The sequence below is a fragment of the Microcaecilia unicolor genome, chromosome 5, assembly GCF_901765095.1.
Source record: "Microcaecilia unicolor chromosome 5, aMicUni1.1, whole genome shotgun sequence".
NCBI classification, from domain to species: Eukaryota; Metazoa; Chordata; class Amphibia; order Gymnophiona; family Siphonopidae; genus Microcaecilia; species Microcaecilia unicolor.
The window spans coordinates 297137359-297161739 of NC_044035.1; the positions used below are offsets into that span (position 1 = coordinate 297137359).

The following is a 24381-nucleotide window of genomic DNA, read 5'->3' on the forward strand; positions in this document are numbered from 1 at the left end:
CCCCCCTTCATCCCTAAGGGCTATGGTAGTGGTGTACAGTTGTGTAGAGTGGGTTTTAGGGGGGGGGGTTGGGGGGCTCAGCACCCAAGGTAAGGGAGCTATGCACCTGGGAGCAATTTGTGAAGTCCACTGCAGTGCCCCCTAGGGTGCCCGGTTGGTGTCCTGGCATGTGAGGGAGACCAGTGCACTATGAATGCTGGCTCCTCCCACAACCAAATGCCTTGGATTTGGTCGTTTTTCAGATGGGCTTCCTTGGTTTCCATTATCGCCGAAAACTGGAATGACCATCTCGAAGTTCGACCATCTCAACATTTAGTTCGACCATCTCTAAGATCGACCTAAATGTTGAGATTTGGGTGTCTCCGACAGTATTATCGAAACAAAAGATGGACGTCCATCTTGTTTCGATAATAAGGGTTTCCCCGCCCCTTCGGCGGAACGTCCTTAGAGGTGGACGCCCTTAGAGATGGTTGTCCCCTTTTGATTATGCACCTCTATGGGGCCCTTTTACTAAGCCACGTAGGTGCCTACACTCGCCCAATCTGTGTCAATTCGTAACTACCGCCTGGGTACCACGTGGCCCAGGCGGTAATTTCATTTTTTATGCGTGCCCACTACGTGCCTTGGAAAATTTCCGGCAAGCGGCGCTAACCGGCCAGTAATTGGCATTGTACATGCTAATATTACTGCCCGGTTAACATGTGAGACCTTACTGCTAAGTCAATGGGTGGCGGTAAGGTCTCAGGCCCAAAATGAATGCGCACCAATTTTCATTTTACCGCATGTCCATTTTCGGCCCCAGAAAAAGCTTTTGCAGGTGCGCTGAAAAATGGACCTCTGTGCATCCAATACACATGTCTACAACAGCACAGGCCATTTTTCGGCACACCTTAGTAAAAGGACCCCAAATTTGATAAACCACTTTATTATACAGGCCACCAAGGCGGTTTACAGTAAAATCACAAGACAATTAAAATAGAACTAGAACCCAATAAAATGACAGGAAAGAAGAAAGGAGATCTGTTGGCAATCTGACTGCTGCTGGCTAGATTCAGTTCTGGGCACTGGCACTGAATCTTGGGGCTGGCAATGGAGCTTATGCAGGCTCCGGCTGAATATTGACCAGAACCTCTGATCTCTCTTCCAGCCCCCAGGCCTACTTGGTGGTCCTAGTGGGGGAGATGGGAGCAGGTGTGAAGCCCTAGGAGGTTTGGAGGGCCATTGTGAAGGGGGAGGGAGTTTGAGTCTTGTGGGCTGCATGGAGGATTAAAGGGGACAAGATTGCAAAGCTAGTTATGTGGGTCCTGGGCCAAAATTCAGTGCCAGGGCCTGCATAGGTAAGCAGTTGAATTTAAGACAGAGCTATCCTAAATTCACCTGTTTAGCAATGCGGGTCCCAGCACTGCATATTGCCAGCACCCTCATAACCTACTGATCTTCCCCAATGCCGCCCTCTGTACCGCCCTTGATTTGTTCACTTTTTCTGGAGCTGGTCAGAGCCAATATTCACCGACACTACCCAGTTTAGTGCCTCTGAAGATCAGGGGTTAGGTGACCCAATGCAATTTAAGTGGGCAGGAGCCAGGTTTGGGAACCACTGGCCCATAGTATAAAAATCTTCACAGCACCAGAGCTGATGCTTTCATCAGAGAGGTCAAGGAATATATTAGCATTGACACCAAACTACCCCCTAAGACCTAGAGATGTAGCTGAACCTTATCATAGTTTGGAAAGCCCAACCTACGCATCCTGCTTCTCATACATAAGCGCACAACTATGGAATGGACTCCCAAAAGCTGTGAAAACAATCCAAGACCATCTAAACTTCAGGAAATCACTAAAAACCAACCTCTTCAAAAAGGCCTACCCCACCGATCCACCATAAATCCCTACACCCAGCAACACAACATAACCAATGATCGTACTGGACAATATACAATCATCACTCCCTTTGACCCTCATGTTGCCTGATATACACACCTACCTCTTGCGACCACAATATAACCTTGTATTTGTTATCAACTGACTTGGCGAACGCCATTACGGTACTATGTAAGCCACATTGAGCCTGCAAATAGGTGGGAAAATGTGGGGTACAAATGTAACAAATAAATAAACAAATTGCTTTGAATATTGGGGGATATCTATTTAGTTTAGGCTTGCTATTCAGCAGGCCTAAACTTAACTTGAGTCATAAGTTATTTCATGTTACAAAGAAATGGTTGGAGGATGTTACAGAGTCTTCCCATGCAAATACATGGCCCAGACACAGAGGCTCTAGCAAATTATTTTTCTAAAATGGTGGTGCAAGATATTTGTCTTTTTCCATTGTTACTATGGATTCTGCCAGACAGCATGAGGACGTTCAAATACAAGACTCTGTAGAGAGAGGGTTAAATGATGCTCTGGAGAGATTGCAAACTCACAATTTGATTTACTAAAGAGAATTGTTTAATGGACTGTTGCCCTGCTTGGCTTTATTCCCATCTCACAAACGATGCTCTTTTATTCCTGACTCAGCTGGTATTTTCTTTGCTCGCAACACATTGTTATCCTGCAGGATTGAAGCAGAGTTGAGTTACACCCATTTAAAAAAGAAAAAAAAAGGGCTTTAAGATGGTGGAAAGCTCTCCTCTTGTTATTGCTAAAATCATAGAATTGTTGCTCATGATTCAGCTTACAAATGATCTTGACTCAACATCTGCTTTAGATCCTGCCCAGTAAGGGTTTTCATGTTTGTTTCAGCATGGAAATAATTCTCACTGCCCTGGATGCTTAATTGCTAGATATTAGTATGTAAGCAGCCAAGTGTCAACTCTGCCCCAAAATTCCCCTATAATAGCCGGCTTTCACTTAGGCACTATCAGCTAATTTTCACAGAGATAACCATTTAAATGCTGCTGAAAATTAGCGGATTGCTCCAAACTAGTGATTTAACTGGTCAGTGGCCATTTATGGCTGGTTAAATCATTTTGAATATTAACCAGATCTCTTCTATGGATGCTTAAATTAGGATGGTGGCCAATAGGGCCTGAATTCATTTACTCAGAGAGTTTTCCAGTTATGTGCATCCTAGAACATCAACGCCCCTGTTTACTAAGCTGCTCTAGTGGCTGCCGTGCACTAATGCCGACAGCTGCTAGCGTGGCTTAGTAAACAGGGGGATAAATGTTTAAGACTATTATGCTGGCCATAATAAGTCACTTAGACTACTGCAATGCACTGTATATTGGCCTACCATAAAAGTGTTTAGGACCTCCAAAGGATTAAGAATTTAGCAGCTAAAGATGTCACAACTATAGGGCCCCTAAATGATGTCTTTGAAGAAACCACATGGCTCTTAAGAAGAGTCTCAGACATTGTTTACTACCTGATTCCCTGCAGTTAATGTTTATGTACCACTAAGAATTGCTTTCAAAAATCTTATACAGCTTTGTCTGCATCTAGATAGAGTCCAGCAACAAAGAACTATACCCCAAAACAGCTACAAGAATATTACTGAAGGTGCATATGTCAAACATTTAAATAAAATCAAATACTTCAAAGGCTTATGTTTAAAACTGAATGTTGCTTTCTGGCATTGTTCTCTTTGGCAGGCACACTTATTCTTTCATCATATAATTTAAATCTAAGTCTAAATATTTATCTATATGCTTATTTGTTTATTTATTAGGATTTATTTACTGCCTTTTTGAAGGAATTCACTCAAGGCGGTGTACAGCAAGAAAACATAAGCAATAGACAATTACAGTATGCTACATTACCATGTCAACACAATGCATATTAAAACATTTCCATAGACTGCCTAGGGATAAGCAAAGATGTATAGATAACTGGTATACTTCCCAGGGACAATCAAAGAACCAAAAGTCATTGCCATTCATGATTCTTTGTTAAGGATAAGGTGTCCCCTGCTTATTCACATGTCAATTTGTTGTCTTTTCTTTCATTACCCATATGCTGAATAGCTATTCAAACTATTATGTTGCAAACCATATGATGGCATGAAATATAAATCTAACTTTTCAAACCGCTGGTGGCCCGGCAACATATTGCTGCTCATTCTATGCTGCACTTTCCAGCCCCTTCTTGGGCAAATTGAGTTGCAGATGTGCCCTTCAGTCAGAGGTGACTCCTGGAAACCATGCAGTGAGGGATCCCTGCATTGAGGGACACTTTACTAAGCAGTGGTAAACAGTGGTCTGTGCTATCCTCAGCATGGGTCTTTTCTGCATGCTAAGGCCTCTTTTAGTGCTGCAGTAAATGGCTGAATTTCCTATTTCTGCAATAATGGCCACGCACTATTTCCCATTAGCACATGGCCATTCCCATGTGAGCACTTACCGACACCTATTTTGTAAGTGGTAAAGGCTCACACCACGCTAATCCTAATCAGTTAGCACGCAGTAATGTCCACATGCTTTCACCCTTCAAGGAAAGAAAACACCAAGACTAGAGAACCCAGAACACCACACACTTTTAAAAACCAGAGGCAAATTGGTAACCCCAAACACTGGCAACAGCACAGAACGAACAACATTACACCCACTTCACAAGCACATGGGATGAAATAAGCAGGAAACATCTGAACAAAATTAGAACAACTCAAAACAAAAACAACAAATAATCATGTCCATGGTTAACGAGAGCTATAGAGATGAAAAAAACTGCAGAAAACTGGAAAGAAAGTGGTCAAAAAACAAGTGGACACAAAAAAAGCTACATGGAGAAAAGCAATAAAAATACCAAAAATAAAAGAACCAAAATGGAACACTATAGAATATACATAAGCCAGAACCGATCAACATGAAAAAAAATCTATGAACTCATGAATAAACTAATAAACACCCAAGCCCTACAAACATTAAATGAAACACCACCAACAGCAAACTCACACAATACGTCAAGCAAAAAATAACAAAACATAACAAATCTTGCTACAATACAAACATCCCCCTTAGAATTTCTATATGATCTTGAGGGGCATAATCGAACGGCGCCGGCCATCTCTATGGGTGGCCATCTCTGTGGCCGGCGCCGTAAGTGGGCGGAGCCAACCGTATTTTCAAAAAAAAATGGCCGGCCATCTTTTTCTTCGCTTATACGGTTGGGCCCAGCCAAGCCCCCTCCCTGCCCGTCTTCAAGTCTTTGCTTAAAGCCCACCTCTTCATTGCTGCGTTTGGCACCTAACCCTTACTGTTCAGTGAATCCAGACTGCCCCAATTTGACTGCCCCTATCGGACCGACCGTTCACTTGTCTATTAGATTGTAAGCTCTTTGAGCAGGGACTGTCTCACTTTGTTAAATTGTACAGCGCTGCATAACCCTAGTAGCGCTCTAAAAATGTTAAGTAGTAGTAGTAGTAGTAAATGTCAGAGTTTGCCGGGTTTGAGATGGCCGGCATCGGTTTTTGGCCATAATGGAATATAATGCCGGCGATCTCAAACCCGACCAAATCCAAGGCGTTTGGTCATGGGAGGAGCCAGCATTTGTAGTGCACTGGCCCCCCTCACATGCCAGGACACCAACCGGACATTCTAGGGGGCACTTCTAAAAATTAAAAAAAAATATCTCCCAGGTGCATAGCTCCCTTCCCTTGGTTGTTTAGCCCCCCCATCCCCCCAAAACCCACTCCCCACAACTCTACACAATTACCATAGCCCTAAGGGGTGAAGGGGGGGCACCTACATGTGGGAAAAGTGAGTTTTGGAGGGCTCACATTTACCACCACAAGTGTAACAGGTGGGGGGGGGGGGGTGGGCTTGGGTCCACCTGTCTGAAGTGCACTGCATCCACTAAAACTGCTCCAGGGACGTGCATACTGCTATCAGGGAGCTGGGTATGATATATGAGGCTGACATAGAGGCTGGCAAAAAAGTTTTTTTGTTGTTTTTTTTTTGGGTGGGAGGGGGTTGGTGACCACTGGGGAGTAAGGGGAGGTCATCCCCGATTCCCTCCGGTGGTCATTTGGTCAGTTGGGGCTCCTTTTTGAAGCTTGGTCGTGAAAAAAAGGGACCAATTAAAGCGGCGAAGTGCTCGTCAGCCTGGCTTTTTTTCCCCATTATCGGGTGAAGCCGGCCATCTCATGAGCACGCCCCGTCCTGCCCTTCACTACCCTATGGACAACGCCCCCCTTGATGTTTCGCCAGCTCTGCGACAGAAAGCAGTTAAATCTGGCCAAAATCGGCTTTCGATTATACCGATTTGGTCGGGTTCAGGAGATCGCCGGCCATCTCCCGATTTGTGTCGGAAGATGGCCGGCGATCACTTTCGAAAATGAGCTGGCTTGACTCCTACAAAGATCACATCACAGCTGACAGAATATGGTCCACCTTTAAGACACCAACAACAAACACAGTTAAAGCATTACTGACAAAATACATACATGCAAACTGTCTATTAGACAATGCCCTAATTATATGATGAAGAACCCACCAGAATGGTAATGCTTTACTGAACACATAAATTATATGTTCTCGAACGGTAAATTCCCACCTGATAAGGACAACGTCATACTCACCCCCATCCCCCAAAACAATAAAAGATAAATGAACTCACAAACTATAGATCAATGGTGTCAATACCACTGGTGATCAAAAAGATAGAGGGATTAGTAGCACAACTAATGGAATATCTAACGCATCACTCAATCTTACATAGCTCCCAATCAGGCTTCAGACCACAATACAGTACAGAAACAGTCATAACTACCTTGATAACAAAATTCAGAAGACTAATTTGCCAAAGCCAGAAGGTCCTGCTACTATAATTTGATACGTAAAATGCATTCGATCTAGTAGACCACAACATACTAATGACATTGCTCGACAACATGGGAATCACTGGTGTAATGGCAACCTGGTTCAATGGTTTCCTAAAAACTAGATCTTACATTGTAAGGATGTCCAACCAGTTTTCAAATCCATGGATCCCAGAATGTAGGGTGCCACAGGGCTCTCCAATATCACCCATGCTGTTCAATATCATGATGGACCCACTCAGCATGAAACTAGAGAAAATGGGATTCAACCCACTCATATATGCTGATGATGTCACCATCTACATACCTTTCAAAAACAACATCACAGAAATACTGGACAGGATCAAAATAGGGTTAGCCCTCATGGAAAACTGGGCTACAATCTTCAAACTCAAGTTAAACAGAAATAAAACAAAATTCATGGTTCTAACATGCCCACGTGACCCCAGCTCACATCAAAAGTTGAGAATCAACCAACAAACATACTGAATTGAACCACAACTAAAAATACTAGGAATCATTCTTGATAAACATTGAAAACAAATTTCAGCAGTTATAGCAAAGTTCTTCAAAATGCTATGGAAACTGTGACGAATCAGAGACTACTTTAGCAATAAATCATTTTTGGGCTCACTTTTGAAAGAGAAGGACATCCGTCTTTCGACATAAATCGGAAGAGGGACGTCCTTCTCCCAGTGACGTCCAAATCGGTATAATCGAAACCCGATTTAGGATGTCCCCAACTGCACTGCGTCGCAAGGATGGCCAAAGTTCAAGGGGGCATGTCGGAGGCGTAGCGAAGGCGGGACTTGGGCGTGCCTAACACTTGGACTTCCTTGACGCATAATCGAAAAAATCAAGGACGTCCCTGACGAACACTTGGACGTTTTCACCCGGTCTTGTTTTTATTACGACTAAGGCACAAAAAGGTGCCCAAAATGACCAGATAACCACTGGAGAGAATCAGGCATGACCTCTCATTATTCCCCCAGTGGTCACTAACCCCCTCCCACCTTCAAAAAACATCTTTAAAAATATGTTGTGCCAGCCTCTATGCCAGCCTCAGATGTCATACTCAGGTCCATGACAGTGCATGCAGGTCCCTGGAGCAGTTTTAGTGGGTACTGCAGTGCACTTCAGACAGGCGGACCCAGGCCCATACCCCCTACCTGTTACATTTGTGGAGGAAACAGCGAGCTCTCCAAAACCCACCACAAACCCACTATACCTATATATAAGTGCCCCCTTCATCCATAAGGGCTATGGTAGTGGTGTATAGTAGTGGGTAGTGGGTTTTGGGGGGGGGGGTTGGGGGGCTCAGCACACAAGGTAAGAGAGCTATGTACCTGGGATCAAATTATGAAGTCCACTGCAGTGCCCCCTAGGGTGCCCGGTTGGTGTCCTGGCATGTGAGGGGGACCAGTGCACTACAAATACTGACTCTCCTCATGACCAAATGGCTTGCATTTGGTAGTTTCTGAGATGGACGTCTTTGGTTTCGAAAATCACCAAAAATCAGAAACAACCATGTCTAGGGACATCCAAACCTAGGGATGGCAAATTTTAAGGATTTGGATGTCCCAGATGATATTTTTGAAACAAAAGTTGGACGTCCATCTTGTTTCAAAAATATGGGTTTCCCCACCCCTAGATTTTGCCATTTTCCAAGGACGTCCAGATCCCAACTTGGACGTCCCTTTTGAAAATGCCCCTCTTTGTCTCGTAGTACAATCATTAATACTGCCACAACTAGACTACTGCAATGCAGCATATGCAGGGTGCAAAGAAAACATCTTGAAATCATTACAAACAATTCAAAATATAGCAGCAAGATTGATCTATAAAAAGTCAAAATATAAAAGAGCAACCCCACTACTCAAAATGCTGCACTGGCTCCCAATCAATGCCAGATTACTGTTCAAAGGTAGCACCCTTATCTTTAAAATACTGTTCGGCATAGCACCTGACTACATGCTAGACCTGATGAATCTGGGATCCAAATGGTGGAACTCAATTCCCAAGATTACATGAAGCATCACAAACTACCTCCAGTTCAGAAAAGAACTGAAAACTACTACTACTACTACTACTATTTAACATTTCTAGAGCGCTACAAAGTGTACGCAGCGCTGTACAAACACAGAAGAAAGACAGTCCCTGCTCAAAGAGCTTACAATCTAATAGACAAAAGTAAAGCATTTAAATTTAAAATATTTAAGCAGTCAAGCACATCTCTTCAAGACATTTTATGATTAAAATGCATGCCAGGTGACCCAGACAAATTGTAACTGAAATGCAACACTGTAACCCAGGGGTGGACTGACCATTCGAGCAACCAGGCAGTGCCTGAGGTCCCAGAGGCTCTATGGTGCCCAGAGACTCTGCTCAGATGCCCGCTGCACACTGCAGCCCTCCTCAATCCTACCTTTAAAGGTACGCTGCTGGTGACCTAGTAGCTTCTGCGAGGGGGAACATGTTCTTTCCTGCCCATTGTGCTGCTGCTATTCCCCCTGCCCATCACTGCCATACTTTAAAAATGTTGGCCGAGACTCTTTGCGGAAGTCTCATGAGACTGTCTTGGCCACCATTTTGAAAACACAGTGTTGCTGGCAGGCGGGGGGAATAGCGGCAGTGCAGTGGACAGGAAAAAAACATGCTCTCCCCCTCCCCCAACAGACACCACTAGACCACCAGGGCACTTCAGGTAAGACAGGGGCAGAGGGGGCGTCAGCTACGGAGATAGGAGGGGCAGCAGCATGGCGGTAGGGGGCGTGTTGGGCAGCGGCCAGATGGGGGGCCCAGACCATCCTCAGTGCCTGGGGGCCCAGACCACTCTCAGTTCACCCCTGCTGTAACTTCACTCCCAACTTTAAGCCATAGAAAATCGAAACTTTGTTTTGGATAATAGTGTGATACAAAAATGAATGAATGAATATAAATAAATAAATGACTAATTAGCATAGCCACACATAGCCTCCACCCCAAACTTCCATGGGATGCCTTGGTGTGGCCTGCAGTAGTGCATTTTAACCTGTGGTAAGTGGCCTCAATGCTTACTGTAGCTTAGTAAGAGGGCCCCCTAAGTGACTTGCCCAAGGCCCCAAGGAGACATGGTGGGATTTGAACCTAGCTCTGTCAGTTCCCAGCCTGCTGCTCTAACCATTAGGCTACTCCTCCACTTAACCATTAGGCTATTCCTCCACTCCTCTTAAGCAATTAGGAACATGTGTATGAGTATGTATGAACATCAAGTGTCATAAACAAAGAGCAATTTGTGAGACAGATTTATATATAATAAAAAAAAAGTATTCACCAGAACTTGAATTCTGGCAGACAATGGACCACCTTCAGAGCAGTTCCCTGTGAGTTTCATGGCACTGCTATTCCAGGAGGAGCTATCGACACTCCTAAGGGTTGTAGTTCTGCCAGGTTACCGCTGTGTATGTATATTATTCTTCTGTGCTAACTGACTCTGCAGGGACCAGCCCAGATTGGCCAGAATATTTCATCCCTACCTCTGGCTGTGCCCCCTGCTGGTTCATTGTTTTATTGGCTGCTATCCATAGTTTTTTTTTATGTTGTGCTGCCTGTGTCCTATGCACTCTGGGCTTTGCATTAACTCTTGTATTTCATGTGTTTGCCTCTCCTCCTTCTCATGCAAAGAACGTGCATGTAACCACATGGAGAGTCGGTCATTAATTCTCCTCTCTCTCTCTTTCTCTCTCTTCTTTGACATATCTCCTTCCTTCTCCCAAAGAGTTCATGCTGCTACCACACGAGAAAGGAGGCTCAGTCCATCTCCTTTCATTCTCTGAAAAGACCATATACTATAGGAAGGGAGGGTTAGCCAGTGATCTTCTTTCCCCTTTTTCTTTTTCAATGTTGCCAGAGGAAGCACAGAGAGCATGTTGGAGGGAAGAAAGAGCATTTTGAATAGGGAATGGAATAGAGTCCAGGAGAAAGACAAGGAAGAGGACAGAAAGATGATGGAATAGAAAGCAGTTGAAAGGGAGAGATAAAAGAGAATGTACACAAAGAAGTAGAGGAGGCACAAAGTAAGAAGTAAAAAAGTGGTAGAAAAGAGGGAAGAGAAAAACAGTGAAAAACACATGCTGAATGAAAGAAAGATAAAGAAAGAGGGAGAGACCAATATGATACAGAAAATAAAAAAGGAAGAAAAAAAAAAGAGGAAGAGGGAAAATGAAAAAGAAATAGAAACAAGACCCAATAATGAGAATAAATACATGCTGAAAGAAAAAAAACTCAAGCTAGTGAGAGAGGGAAAAAAAAGCTGGGAACTATTTTATTGCATGAATAAAAATATAAACAAACAAATCAATGGAACACATCCTGAGACTCACTTCAAAGTATCAGGACTTGGATGTATTTCCCACTTGTAGAAACTACTGAATTTAATTGGTTAATTTGACTTTATCTGACTCACAATTAATTCCCTTCTCTTCTGGACATACATAATTAATTCTCTCCTCTTCTAGGCATTTTTCCAGCCCGGATTACACTGGATCTTTATTTTGTATTAATCAAATGTGCTTGTAAGTATCAGAAAATTGCCTTTTTGAGAGTAGCTTACAAAAGAATTTTTCCTGGTCTCCCTATAAATTGCAATCTAAATAACTCAAATTATTGTCCATTTTATTGTATGCACTTGAAGTGCACAAACAATAATTTGCAGTTTATTTTTGGAGAATTTGGCTTTTGTCCCCTGATTTTTTCAGTTCACTTCATCCATGTACTTAATGAAAAAAAATTCATATACATTAGAACTTTTAAATAAGAGCAAGTTGATTATATATGCCTTAATTCTTAGGGTAATGCTTATTAAGGATTAGGGGGTCCGTTTACCAAGCTGTGGTAAAAGGACCCCTGAGGTGAAGCTCAGTAAATTTAGATGGCAAGGGTTCATGGTAAAGGTGGGGAAAGGGAGTAGTCTAGGCAGGCCTACAATGCAAACAAATTCTTTGTTTCACAGATGGAATCAATATGGAGTAACATAGATGTCGGTATTTACTGCTGCCCCAAGGTATTGTAGGAGCAGTAGTGTACCAAGAGCGAGGCATTGAAGGGGGTCCACCCTGGGTTCAAGCAGCAAGGGGGTGCATGGAGCAGTCACATGGCTGTCAGCTCTGCCGGTCCCCTGCCCCTTCTGACGTTAATTCTTGTTCTGGGGCAGAAGACCAGTGGAGCCGACAGCCGCACAACTGCTCTGTGCATCGGTGCACCCTCTTGATAGGAGGAGAAAGGATGGCAGGTGTGCCGTGCCTTGTGGGAGCATAGGTGTGACATGTATTGGGGGGATGATGTGCCATGGGGGGGGTGGTGGTGATGTGCCTCTGGTGGGGTGCAGTGGCATCCCGCCCCAGGAGGCAAGGGAACTAGTTATGCCACTGTGTAGGAGCAGCTGTAAATATCAATGTCTGCCCCCACCATGCCAACTCTACACCATGATCAAATCCCTAACCCAATTCCAGCTCTCCTCCTCCTCTCATTGAAGTTCTCTGTGGTACAAACTCCCCCAAAATATTCACCCCTTACAACACAACCCCCCCCCCCCCCAGATCTACATTACCCTGCAGCATAACCTCTCCAAATCTAACCCACTTCCACTGCATAATCCTACCCACTAGATCCACACCCTCCATGCCAAAACCCTCCTCCCCCATTTCAACTCTCTGTGGTACAAACCCCAAGACAGAGAACCTCCCATCTGAGCCCCCCATGACAAAAGCCCTCTCATGTGGAGAACATTTCAACATATGCCAATTTTTCCCCAGGTTCAACCCCCCCCCCCCCCAACCTCAACCCTCTATCCCCACCCACTCCCTAAGCTTTTTGGGAATGCCTAGTGTCTAAAGGAGTATCAGTGATGCCCATTTATTCCCACCTCATGTATCGGGCCACACAAAATGGCTACTGAGACCTCTGGCAGTAATATCATGATATTATCACTAGGGCAGGTTTCTATATATGGGCATATACAGTATGGACTCTGGACTTCTCACATATATTGAGCATTAATGCACAATATACTTTGCTACCACTGATATAGAACATTATGCTGGTATTATTTTTAAAATCACTATATGAATATGCTAATGTTCAAACATCTTTTACCCCAAACCACCCTGTGCAATACCTCTGTTCAAGATTTTGATTGGTGGTTCCACTCTTCAGAACCTGGCTAACCACCAGGTTTGCTTTGCCCTTATCCTACCACCATTTATTTTCATCTTAAAATGTATCATTTCTGAGAAGTTTTCTATTATTTCAGATATTTTTCCTTCTTAGTCTTTTCTATTTTCATCTTCCAACTGGAATATGTTCCCTGAGAATTATAGTAGAATATGTTTGTATGACATTGTGGATAACTTTTCCACACGAAGTACCTTAACAATGATAAGATGTATGCTTCTAACTTTAGGGCCTATTTCATAAAGCTTAATGTACACTAACAGAATTAGTGCATTTAAGTACCACATGGCCCCTGAAACCTTGGTGTAAAAATCCCCACGCCTAATTTAGGTACGTATCCCCTTTATTCTATAACAATGTGCATAAATTAAAGGAACAAACACCCCCAATCCACCCATGACCCTCCCCTTTTTGGACCTGAATGTAACATTTTATTAAATCCAATTAGCACCAATAATTGCTTGCTAAAATCTCAATTATCAGTGCTAAAAAAAATCTCAATTTTCAGCGCTAATTGATTCATTGTTCAACTAAGTTATGCACGCAAATTGGGCATGTGCCCAAATTAGCATGTGCAATTTTTAGTCACTTTTATTGCATTCAGGGTCTAGTGCTAAAAATCAGTGCTAAGCTCCTAACTACTGTTTCCCACCCTAAATCCGCCCCCTGTTACCACCCACTTTTAATGCTCCTAAATTTAAGAGTTTAGTGAAATTTTGAGTAAAAATGTATGCACTCAGCCCTAGTAAATTTTCAAAGCGGCCCATTTATAAGCAATTTTCAAAGTGGCCCTTTTACTAAAGTTTAGCACGTGTTAATGGCATTAGAGCTGTCCTTACTTACTTACTTGGGGCCTTTTTTGCAAAGCCGCACTGCTGATTCTCGGTGTGACAAATGAAAGGAAGTTCATTCGATTCCTATGGGCTTCCTCTCATTTGCCGCACTGAGAATCAGCAACGCGGCTTTGTAAAAGAAGCCCTTGGATAGTTATTCAGGTACTGGCACTGGATATCATTGGACCTAGATATTTTCCCTTGGCGAGGCTAAAGTATATACCTAGATATTCAGTGCTGATATCCATAGAAACAGAGAAAAATTTAGGCAGATAAAACTATATGGCCTATCTAGCTTGCCCGTCCATGCCATTTAGTCGCCCTATCACTCCTTTAGAGACCTATCTGCAGTGCACTGCACCGACCACTAGGCTACTCCAGGGTCTTGCTTGCTGCGCTAATAGGACTGGCCATAACATCTGAAGCTGTCATACAGGTTGGTATGTACTGTTTCTTTCACATCTTTGAGGAGGGGAGGGGGTCAGAGACTACTGGAGGAGTAAGTGGGATTAATCCCTCCAGTGGTTATTTAGGGCACTTTTTGGTCACTTAGTCATGATTAAGACAATTTTTGCTAGACCTGTTTCAATTTTGGCCCTAGATGTTTTCATTTTGTTCTATTATTTCAGGAAAAACATCTCTTTTGGTGCTGTTCATGTCCCACACAACATGCCCCCTTGAAATTTGGACAAACTGTGGAGCAAAACCTCTAAAATCAGTGTCAAAAATTTCAACTTGAACATTATTGAGAGAAAAGAAGTCCATCTGCCATGATGGTTTTTAGAGTATTTTTGTTTTGAAAATGAGCCTTTTGTGCCCTATATAGCAGTACTCAAAACCAAAAAATGAATTAATATATCTTATGCATTAATAATAAATCACTCTTGAAAATACAAAAAATAAGGAAAAGACCTCAGAAATGGTCTGCAGACTTTTGTCTATTTCAGAACATAATAGTCACAACAGACTCTCTTGTAATCATTGGCCAAAGACCTCCATAAGAATTGTTATAATTTTTCTTTATACTTTGTGAAATATTTGTGAAATCATATATTATGCAGCATTTATCTTCACAATTCCAAATGGAGTTCCCGCTTCCCCATAAGGCTTCTTCAGGGGGAATTTGCGTGCTCATATCATTTAAGCAACATTGCGGCTCACTCTATTTAACTACTGTTATGCGTGAAAACCTGAAATTGCATTGACAAAATAGTATTTTTACATTCTGAAAGAAAACTAAATGGTATTATCACAGAAACCTGGGCATGCCTAGTTCCCTTTTATTGGAGGGTTTCTCTTCCTTGCTTTCTTGCTTGCTTGCAAAGGGTACAAAGTAAGACTTTTATACAGGGGTGGCTTATCAGTGCAGAAATGATATGTGAAAGATGTACTAGACCTCAAGAGAAAAGATAAAAGGAGACCTTGCCAAGATGGCCGCTATGCACTTGTGACTAGCTGCACGCTCAGATTCCTCTTACTAACCATGCCTAAACGGAGAGGGAAGTGTACTGCCCGAACTACCCCATTACCTCCTTCTACTCCTGGACCGATGGATCGGTTCGTGAGCCTGCAGGGGACTGCAGTACAGGTCGGGAGCGGACCCTTGATGGGCGCTGCTATTTTGGAGGAGTCGACAGCGTCCCTCGGGTTGGATACAACTCTGAGCCCCGACCATAGAGCTCCGCCTCCGCAACCGCCGATCACAAGCTCGCCGCTTCAGGGAGAGCAGGGGCCGGCGCAGGGACGCGCTACGACCCCAATTGCTCTGGGGAATCGATTCCACCTTGATGAGAAGGGACGAGCTGGACCAACTGAAGTAACGGGGGAAAGAGACGACGGAGGAGAGCAAGAGGAGGAACAGGAGGACATAATCCCAGCAGAGTTAACCAAGCAAGCCACAGAGGTAACTCTAGATTCCCTTGGGAATTAATGGCCCAATTGGGGGAATTATTTATTGCCCAAACAACTAAAGGGGCTCAGAATTAAAATCTTAGAGCAAAAAGTGGAACAAACATGAAAAAATTTCAGCAAGCTTTGGTAACTCGTATGAGTAGAACAAGAATCAAAAAAGATAGAAAATCTTCAAATGACTATGGTAAAAGATATGACTAATGGAAGACTAAAAGGTGAAATGTATGAGAACCATATGAGAAACCTCAACTTGCGATTTGGAAAGTTCCCAAGAGTTCAAAGGATCCACCGCATGAGATGTTGAAAAGATATTTCGGAAAACTTGGATTCCGCAGGAGAATATCCACCTTTTACTAAAGTTTACTACCTACCCAACAACAAGTGATTCAGCAAAATCACAGGAACAGAGACGTGAAAATTGGTCACAAGTTCTAGAGGCATCAGATACTGAATTAGCCACAGCGGCCACTTTGGGGCAACTGTGGCTTTACCACATGATAAACGTGGTTGTTCTCAAGGTTTTTTAAGCATAGAGAAACTCTGTTTTTGGGTTTAAAAATTTCCTTGTTTCCTGATCTCTCTAGAGAAACCCAACGTAAACGAAAACAGTTCCTTATTATGAGACCAGCAATTCAACAGTTGGGAGGTGTTTTCTTTCTGAGATATCCATGCAAATGTATTGTTAGGATTGACTCTGTTAAGTATGTCTTTCTAGATCCTTCTCAGCTCTCGGCCTTTATCGCGTCTAAAAGAACTTCTAGTAGCTTTAAAGAAAGTTAGCATTCTCTTCATAAGTGCATGATTTCTTATTTTGTATTTTCCTGAATCTCCTCATAAATTAGAATCTTGGATCCTCTTTATTGTTAGGACTTGAGTATTATATCAGAAATATTCCAGTTGGAAATAATGATCATACCTATTTTTGTATTGTTGATTCTTTTTTTTTTTTTTTGTTCCTATGATATAATACTATCCTTCAAGTTGTATCTTGAATAAATGTTTGTAAAATTCATAAATAAATAAATAAAAAAAGGAGAACTTGTGCTCCAAAAGAATACAAATCTGATATATGCATGTTTATAACTATCTGTTTTCTGTGTCAACATCGTTTGTCAAAGAATGGTGGGAGAGAAGCGAGCATGGAAAGGGATGATCCGTGGAGGAATCTGATTGCCATGTCGATATCTGATCATTGCTATATGAGCAAAAAGTGTAGTTTGTATATTGCAATGGCTGGCTATAAAGTCTGTTAGTTCCTCAAAGATGACAGAAAAGAACATTACACTCAAAATACTTGGTAAGCTCATGAAACCTTTACTACTGAATAACAGTCATGTGAAGGGCAATTTTATTTCATGATGCCTAGCCTCTTTCTCTCTGTCATTGCCTACTTCTCTTCCATTTCTCTTCTGTTTTGGTGAGACAAGAGTGAGCCTTATGCTACATGGCACTGTGTGGAAATTAGGATTAATGGGGGCCTACTGTGTCCTGAGGACTTGGTTGAGAACCCCTGGTTTACTGCATGGTAAAAACACACACTAGCCTCTTAATGCACCCAGATCAATTATATACACATTAATTTGTAGGTTAATGTGTATTGAATCAATTTTGTGTGCACTAAAATTTTAAAGGCATGCTACAAACCAAATGTGCACTAACAAATGCATTTCCCTATCATTCTGCACAGAAGTATGTGGTAGCATTTTTTGATTCCTTGGTAATTTCATAAGTGCTTATATCAGTGGGTGAAATGCTGTTTTAACTACATATACACCCTACAAAGTTACCCCCTAAAATGAATTTTAGATACTCAGTTCTCTGGTCTGGCCTTGAGGCACTATGTGGGCAATTCTATAACTCGGTGTCTCCATTTTAAGCACCCCAGGGATGAGCAGTAGGAACCTATTCTATAAAGGAACCTTGGCATCTGGGTTACATTATAGAACAGTAGCATAACTGAGCACTGGGATACCAGCCAAAGAACTGGATTTAAGATCAGCCACCTAAATGCAGCAGTGATGCGTGTAACTTACAGTATTTCATAATTTACATACAGAAGTATCTTTGTCCCATCCATGTACATGCCACCCTTGTGAATACATGTTATGTAAGACAGTCATGTATTTAGAGAATAGCACTAAGGAAACATTCTGGCATGTATGCGCGCATGTGCATACCTGCATGCATATAAACTAGTATTATAATTATTTACATGCACAATGGGCACATAACTGTTAGCGCTCAGTTTACAGTGTTGCCCATATAAGTATATGAACAGTGCCTAGCAGTGGCCTAGCTACTCATGGGCCTAGGTGGGAACAGGACTACCTATTCTTGCCTCAGGCCCAACCAGTCTAGTAGCCCCTAAAACACCTCATTGGCCGTTCCTCTCTCTCTCTTATCTGCTGACAGCATGGCATCTGCCTATCAATTTCTGAAAATCTCCCCAGTCTACCTCTGAGCCGTCACCAGCAGCAATTTCTCTAGGCAACCTGCAGACTTCCTTCTATGGCATCCTGCCCTTGATGATGTCACTTCCTGTTTCTTCACTGGTGGTAGAGAGAAGCCTGCAGGGCTGGCGTAGTTTGCCTACAGCAATCGCTGCCAGTGTCAGCGTTAGACCGGGGAGGAGGATTTTCAGAGAGAGATGGGCAGTTGGGCGGGGGGAGGGAGAAAGATGATGATATGTGAGTAGAGCAGAGCAGATGGATGGGAAGAAAGAGGGAGAGATGGATGCAGGTGTGAAGGAAAAGGTTAAAAAAACTGTATGTATGTATGTATGTACAGGGGTAGGGATGGTTAACTCTGGGCTCACCCGAAATGGCAGGTCTGGCTAAGCTCCTGGTGCCTGGACGGAGCACGTGCAGAGCCAGGGAGGTCCCAGAACTTATGATATGATACTTCTATTCCACCAACTCCAAGTAATTAGGTTCAAAGCAGATTCCAAATACACATATGAAACAACAAAGACATTACAAATAAAATTTCTGGATTAGATAAGCCTTCAGATTTTTCCGCTATCCTAATAACTCTTCTAGGTAACTTAGGACAGCAAACAAAAGGCTATCCTAAGTTATCCAGATACATTATCCAGGTAATAGAGTGAATATTGATGCTATTCAGACAAGTTTCAATGCTGACTGCTTTATCTGGTTAATCAGTGCCAACAATTATCTGGATAGTGGTGTTGAATATCCGGATATTTTTTGACTGCCTCAGCTGCTGTTAGTAAAACTGCAGACAGCAGAAAGTGAATATTGGACTTGATAGTTTTATGAAATTGGGCCACTGTACAAATAGTTGCTGGCACTTACACATGGAAGCCACCAATTGATGCCACTCATGTATTCTATGTATTGTTTTGTACAATCGCTGCTCTGACTATACATGCCAGCAAACATATGTCAATGACCTTACAGTTATTTCACAAAGGCTCCACATTCAGTGGAGTCTTTTGTAAAATGCTGTGACATTGTGAATGTCCTGACCTGGATGTCCCAATTTGTACCTCAACATAGAGTATTGTGCCAAATGGGTCTTTTAACTTCTTCAACAATCTGAAAATGTAAAAAAAAAATCCCTGGACCAAGATGACACATAAAAATAATGAACCTGGAAGAGCTTCTGAAATTTAAAGAGCCATCACTTACTCATAAAATTCAGCAGCAGGGGTGATTTTGAACTTGGAATACTTGGTACCATTTCCCAGCAGTGATCCATTGAGAAACTCGGGGTCTGTACAGTTTCCACTATTCCAGTTGTTGCCACAGTTCACCCAAGGAAGATCCGAAGTGAATGATGAAAACAGGTAGTACAGTGACCATGCAATGATGACATTGTAGTAGAAACCCACATATAGGGCTATAAGTATCACAGCATAGCCCACACCTGTAGAGAAATCAGAAATAAAACAAACAGGTATGTCATACTCTGCTTTTGTTTTATGTGTTCTAGAAAGTAAGACATTTTCAGACCTCTGTCAAGTAATGAGATGACAGTGAGAAGAGAAAATGAAAAGTATTGATGTGTGTTCTCCTGTTAACTATGATTTTTTAAAATCCAGGCTGATTGGGCAGCCCGCCTGTCCATTCACTAGATGGAGATAGTGCTTTGAACACAGGGCTGGAAGTCTCATTGAGCCCCGACGGTAGAGACCCGCCTCCACAACCAATCGGAAGCAGTTCACCGACGATGTCGTACCCGACCGCGAAGACCGGAGAGTCATGTAGCGGAGGGGAACGGGAGGCAATTCAATCCTCGTCGGTAGGTATGGGAAGTTTGTTTTTCCCTACCTTAACTGCCTCCGTAGAAAGAAGAACTGAGGAGGAGACGGCAGGAACAAAGGGAAATGTAAGTCAAATACACACCGGAACAGAAGAGTTTTTTCCCTTTAAAAAACCTACTGAAGTAACTTTAGACAATCTTTGGCAACTAATTGTGGACCTTGGTAAGGCTTTATGCCCACAGATGAAAAAGATCTCAGAAGAAGTTGCCTTAATAGATGGGAAACTTAAGGAAGTAGAAACTAAATTTAATTCTGTGGCTTCACAAACTGAAAAACTTGAAAAAGAAATACAACAAATACAAACAGTGCAAACAACAACAGTTAAAGATTTGACAAACCTAAGGAGAAAATCTGAGTTTCTTGAAAATAGTCTCAAAAATAACAATTTACGTTTTATTAATTTTCCTGTGCAACCTCTAATTTCTCCGAGGGAAATGTTAAGGAATTATTTTAAAGAAGTTCTTGAAATTAATGAAGAACATTTTCCTCCTATTTCCCAGGTTTTCTACATTCCGACTAAAAAAGTGGAACAACATTTAAACACTCAGGCAATAGATGTCTCTGCATTGTTAGAAAGTTCAGATAGTGAAATTCCAGCTGCCTCTACTTTGCTTGCCACGGTTGCGTTGACCTCAGACAAGTCATGGATATTAAAAAAATTCTTTCAAAAGAAAGAGAAAACTTTCAGAGGATTACAAACACGGATATTCCCTGACTTGTCGAGAGATACGCAAAAGCGCAGGCAAAAGTTCTTGCAGTTAAAACAGGAGACGCTCCAATTAGGAGCAACGTTTTATTTAAAATATCCATGTAAATGTTTGGTTAATTATTTGAATGTTAAATATGTGTATTTTGACCCTTCCCAATTATGTTCCTTTTTAACATCTAAGAGAGCTCTTTAAGTGTAATATATACCAAGCCTGAAATGCTGAAATCTTATTTTCTTATTAATAATACATTTGAAATGTTTAATTTCTTTTCCTTATATCTCCAATTTATCTGCATCTTGGAATCCTTAGTTGAGGACTTTTAAGCATCCAAAAGGAGATTATTTTTCCTATTTTATTTGTGAAGCAAATTCCTGTAAATTTGAATTTTTTTTTTTTTTTTTGGCTGTTTTTTTTCTGACAAGTTACATTTACTTGTGAATTATTGAAATAATAATAAAAAAAAAAAAAAAAAATCCAGGCTGATTTCTTGGAAAGTGAAAGCCTTGAGGGATTTAAGAGATCAACATCATAAAATACGGTTAGTGATAAAGGAAAGAAGAAAAAAAGAAAGAGCAGACAATATAAGCCAACTACCTCAAAGGGGGAAATTCTGTAACTGGGTGCATATGAATAGGTGCCCAGAGGGTGACTGATTCCTTTACAGAATTGTAGCATAACTATTAAAATACATGCCTATAAATTAGGCAAGAACACTGCCACCATAGAGCTATCGTGTGTGCACCTATGCGCCGGAGATACATCCATAAGTTATGTAGTATTCTATAAGTTATGTGCTTAAGGTGCTCATTTTCCAAGCATATGGACATCCATATGTTTCAAACATCCAAACCTCAATTTTGCAAAGGCAGAATAGGGACGTTCAACACTGCAGTATGTCCAAATTGCAAGGGGGCATGTTCTGGGCCGGACTAGGGAGGGCCTGAAATTTGGACCTTCAACAGCAATTACCAAAGGGGAAGAAACATCCATGTCTAAAAGGAAGGACATCCTTATTTAGACATGGTACTTGGAACGTCCAGGTTACAGAAAGGTCCTCTGATTGAACAGCTGTCCACTGGAGAGATTAAACCATGACAACTCATAATCCCCCAGTGGATGCTGTCCCGTTTCCTCTCCCCTGAAAGTGAGACCAGAAGGGGACACTAGACTATGACAGCATCAGGTATTATGGGCATTCTTAGAGTACAAAACAGGTCTCAGGATTAGTTTAATGGGTAGTACAGTGGACTGTTAAACCTAGGGACCTAGGTTCAATAAATTGTGATCCCTCCAGAAACAGAAAAATACCTACTGTACCTGAATATATTAGACACCTGCAAGTGTAAAGGCGCAAATTCAGGTGCAATAGTAGGTATTTTTCTGTTCCTGGAGGGATCACAATTACAAAAACAAAGAGTTAAAGTGGGATTTGAACCTGAATACCTTGGTTCACAGTCCACTGCAATAACCACTAAGCTGTCTCTCTGTTCTGTCTAGATATCTGTGTGGCCATTGTCCAAGAATGCTGCTATACAGATGTCCATGTCCCTTGTCCCCCCCCCCCCCATTCAAAATTTGGACATTTCAGTATATAAAATGGATGGTCATACTGTATATTTCCATTGCATAGACATCCATCTCACATATTGTTGAACAGGCTATATCCTGTTCGAAAATACATGTGAGATGGACATCCATTTGGGACATTCTGACTTGGACTTCCTTTCAAAAATGCCCCTCCACATGTGAGTCCTACCCATGACTTGCCCGGACTCTGCATATGTGTATGCTATGCCTACCTGTAAAACATGCACTATGTAAGAGAGGTGGGCATTCACAGAACAGCACTTAGGAAAAGGTTTGGCATATGCACTTCTTGTGGAAATTATTTAATGTGTTGATGTCTACATTGGGGTTTTTTTTTTTTAATGGAAGGGGAAGGTATCAACTGTCTCTCAAATGCAGATAACATTACATTGTACTTCCCTTTTGATAAAGATAAGCATGATACTAACTCATTTATTAGTCGTAGTATTGCTCTAGTAGAAAGATGGGCAACCAGTCTATGTCTTAAATTAAACACAGATACAACAAATTTTTTTTTAGTTATTATAGCACCTCACATTGATATTTCTGAATTATACTTGAAGTTAGATGGTATTCCTTTAAAAACAGAATCAGAATTGAAAATACTGGGCATTGTGATGGATAAACATCTGTCCTTGGAAAAGCATTCACAAGTAGTGATTAATAGAATATTTGCTGTACTAAAAAAAGAGTAAAATGAAAAATTTGTCATTGTTTTAATAAGGATAATTTTAGACTGTTGTGCAATCTTTAGTTTTAGGGTTGCTGTTCAGAATATAGCAGCTAGACTGATTTTATCCAAATCTAAGTTTGAAAGAGCTACTCCTCTGAATATTGAGTTACATAAATGCACAGGAACAGAGTCTCTTTCAATTGAAAGGAAGCTCTGGAATGAGGGGACATAGGATGAAGGTGAAAGGGGACAGACTCAGAAGTAACCTGAGGAAATACTTCTTCACGGAAAGGGTAGTGAATTTGTGGAACGGCCTCCCAGAGGAAGTGATGGAGACAAAAACAGTTTCTGAATTCAAGAGAGCTTGGAACAAGTGCATAGGATCTGTAAGGGAGAAATAGGAGAGTAGATGGCATGGATGGGCAGACTAGATAGGCCATATGGTCTTTAGCTGCCTACATTTTCTATGTTTCTATGTTTCTTTCTATGTTACGTAGACATCCTATGCTAAATTAGGCTTCAGACCTTTCTGTTTGACAACCTTAATAGATTTGTGACTAGCTTTCATTAGATTGATGCAAAATGAATAGAATGATGAATATAAACTGTATTGTTAGGCCACAAACCTTAACTTTCACTCATTTTGCATGGACATGATGAAGTATAGGTCTCTAAAGCTAGTTATGAAAGCATTTAGTTCAATAAAAAAGGTATTACCTCCAGCTTTTTGTTGACCTTTATTTCTACATATCTAAGTGAACTAATACAGCCACACCGCAGAGAGAACAAATACCCTCCATTAGTCTCAACATTTCTAAACTAAAAAGCTGAAAAGAGACTTGCATTTTGAATTTAGCCATATTTAGTCACTAAAGCATGATAATCTGTCATAAAGGTGGATTACTCTGTGTGTGTTAATTGTCATTAATCCATATTAATGACTGCACAAAATACTGATCATTACAGCTTTAGAGATCCAGTCCCACTTTTATATATCATCATATCCATGTATAGAAGCCATATTATAAAAAGTTTACATGTCATTTGCATATGTATAGAGCATATTTACATTTCTTAACCAACATGTATGCATAAGCAGTGACTTTAAGGCAAACATTCCTTATATCCATTTGTTGTGGCATAGAGAAATTTAAAATAGGTATATCCTGGTCACAGTTTGAGTTGTCTTTCAGTGTATATATGTAGTCCATATTTTAGAAGCTATTTATACTATACAGTAGAACATTTCCCATTTATATTTAGACCTGCTTCAGATCACACATAATTCTATGTAAACCAGGGGTGTAGCCAGACCTCGATGGGAAGGGGGGCCAGAGCCCAAGGTGGGGGGCACATTTTGGTCCACCTCCCTGCCACTGCCCTCTCGCTGCCACTACCGCCTCCCTGCCGCC

The 24381-nt window shown here is 41.7% G+C and overlaps 1 protein-coding gene across 1 annotated transcript in view; it reads right to left on the bottom strand.

Moving 5' to 3' along the window:
- Positions 1–24381, bottom strand: part of SLC6A2 (solute carrier family 6 member 2) — a 210871-nt gene that overhangs the window by 110096 nt on the left and 76394 nt on the right. The window contains exon 4 of the mRNA XM_030204308.1: positions 19365–19602. Within this exon, the coding sequence (XP_030060168.1) occupies positions 19365–19602 (238 nt within the window). The remainder of the gene's footprint in view (positions 1–19364; positions 19603–24381) is intronic.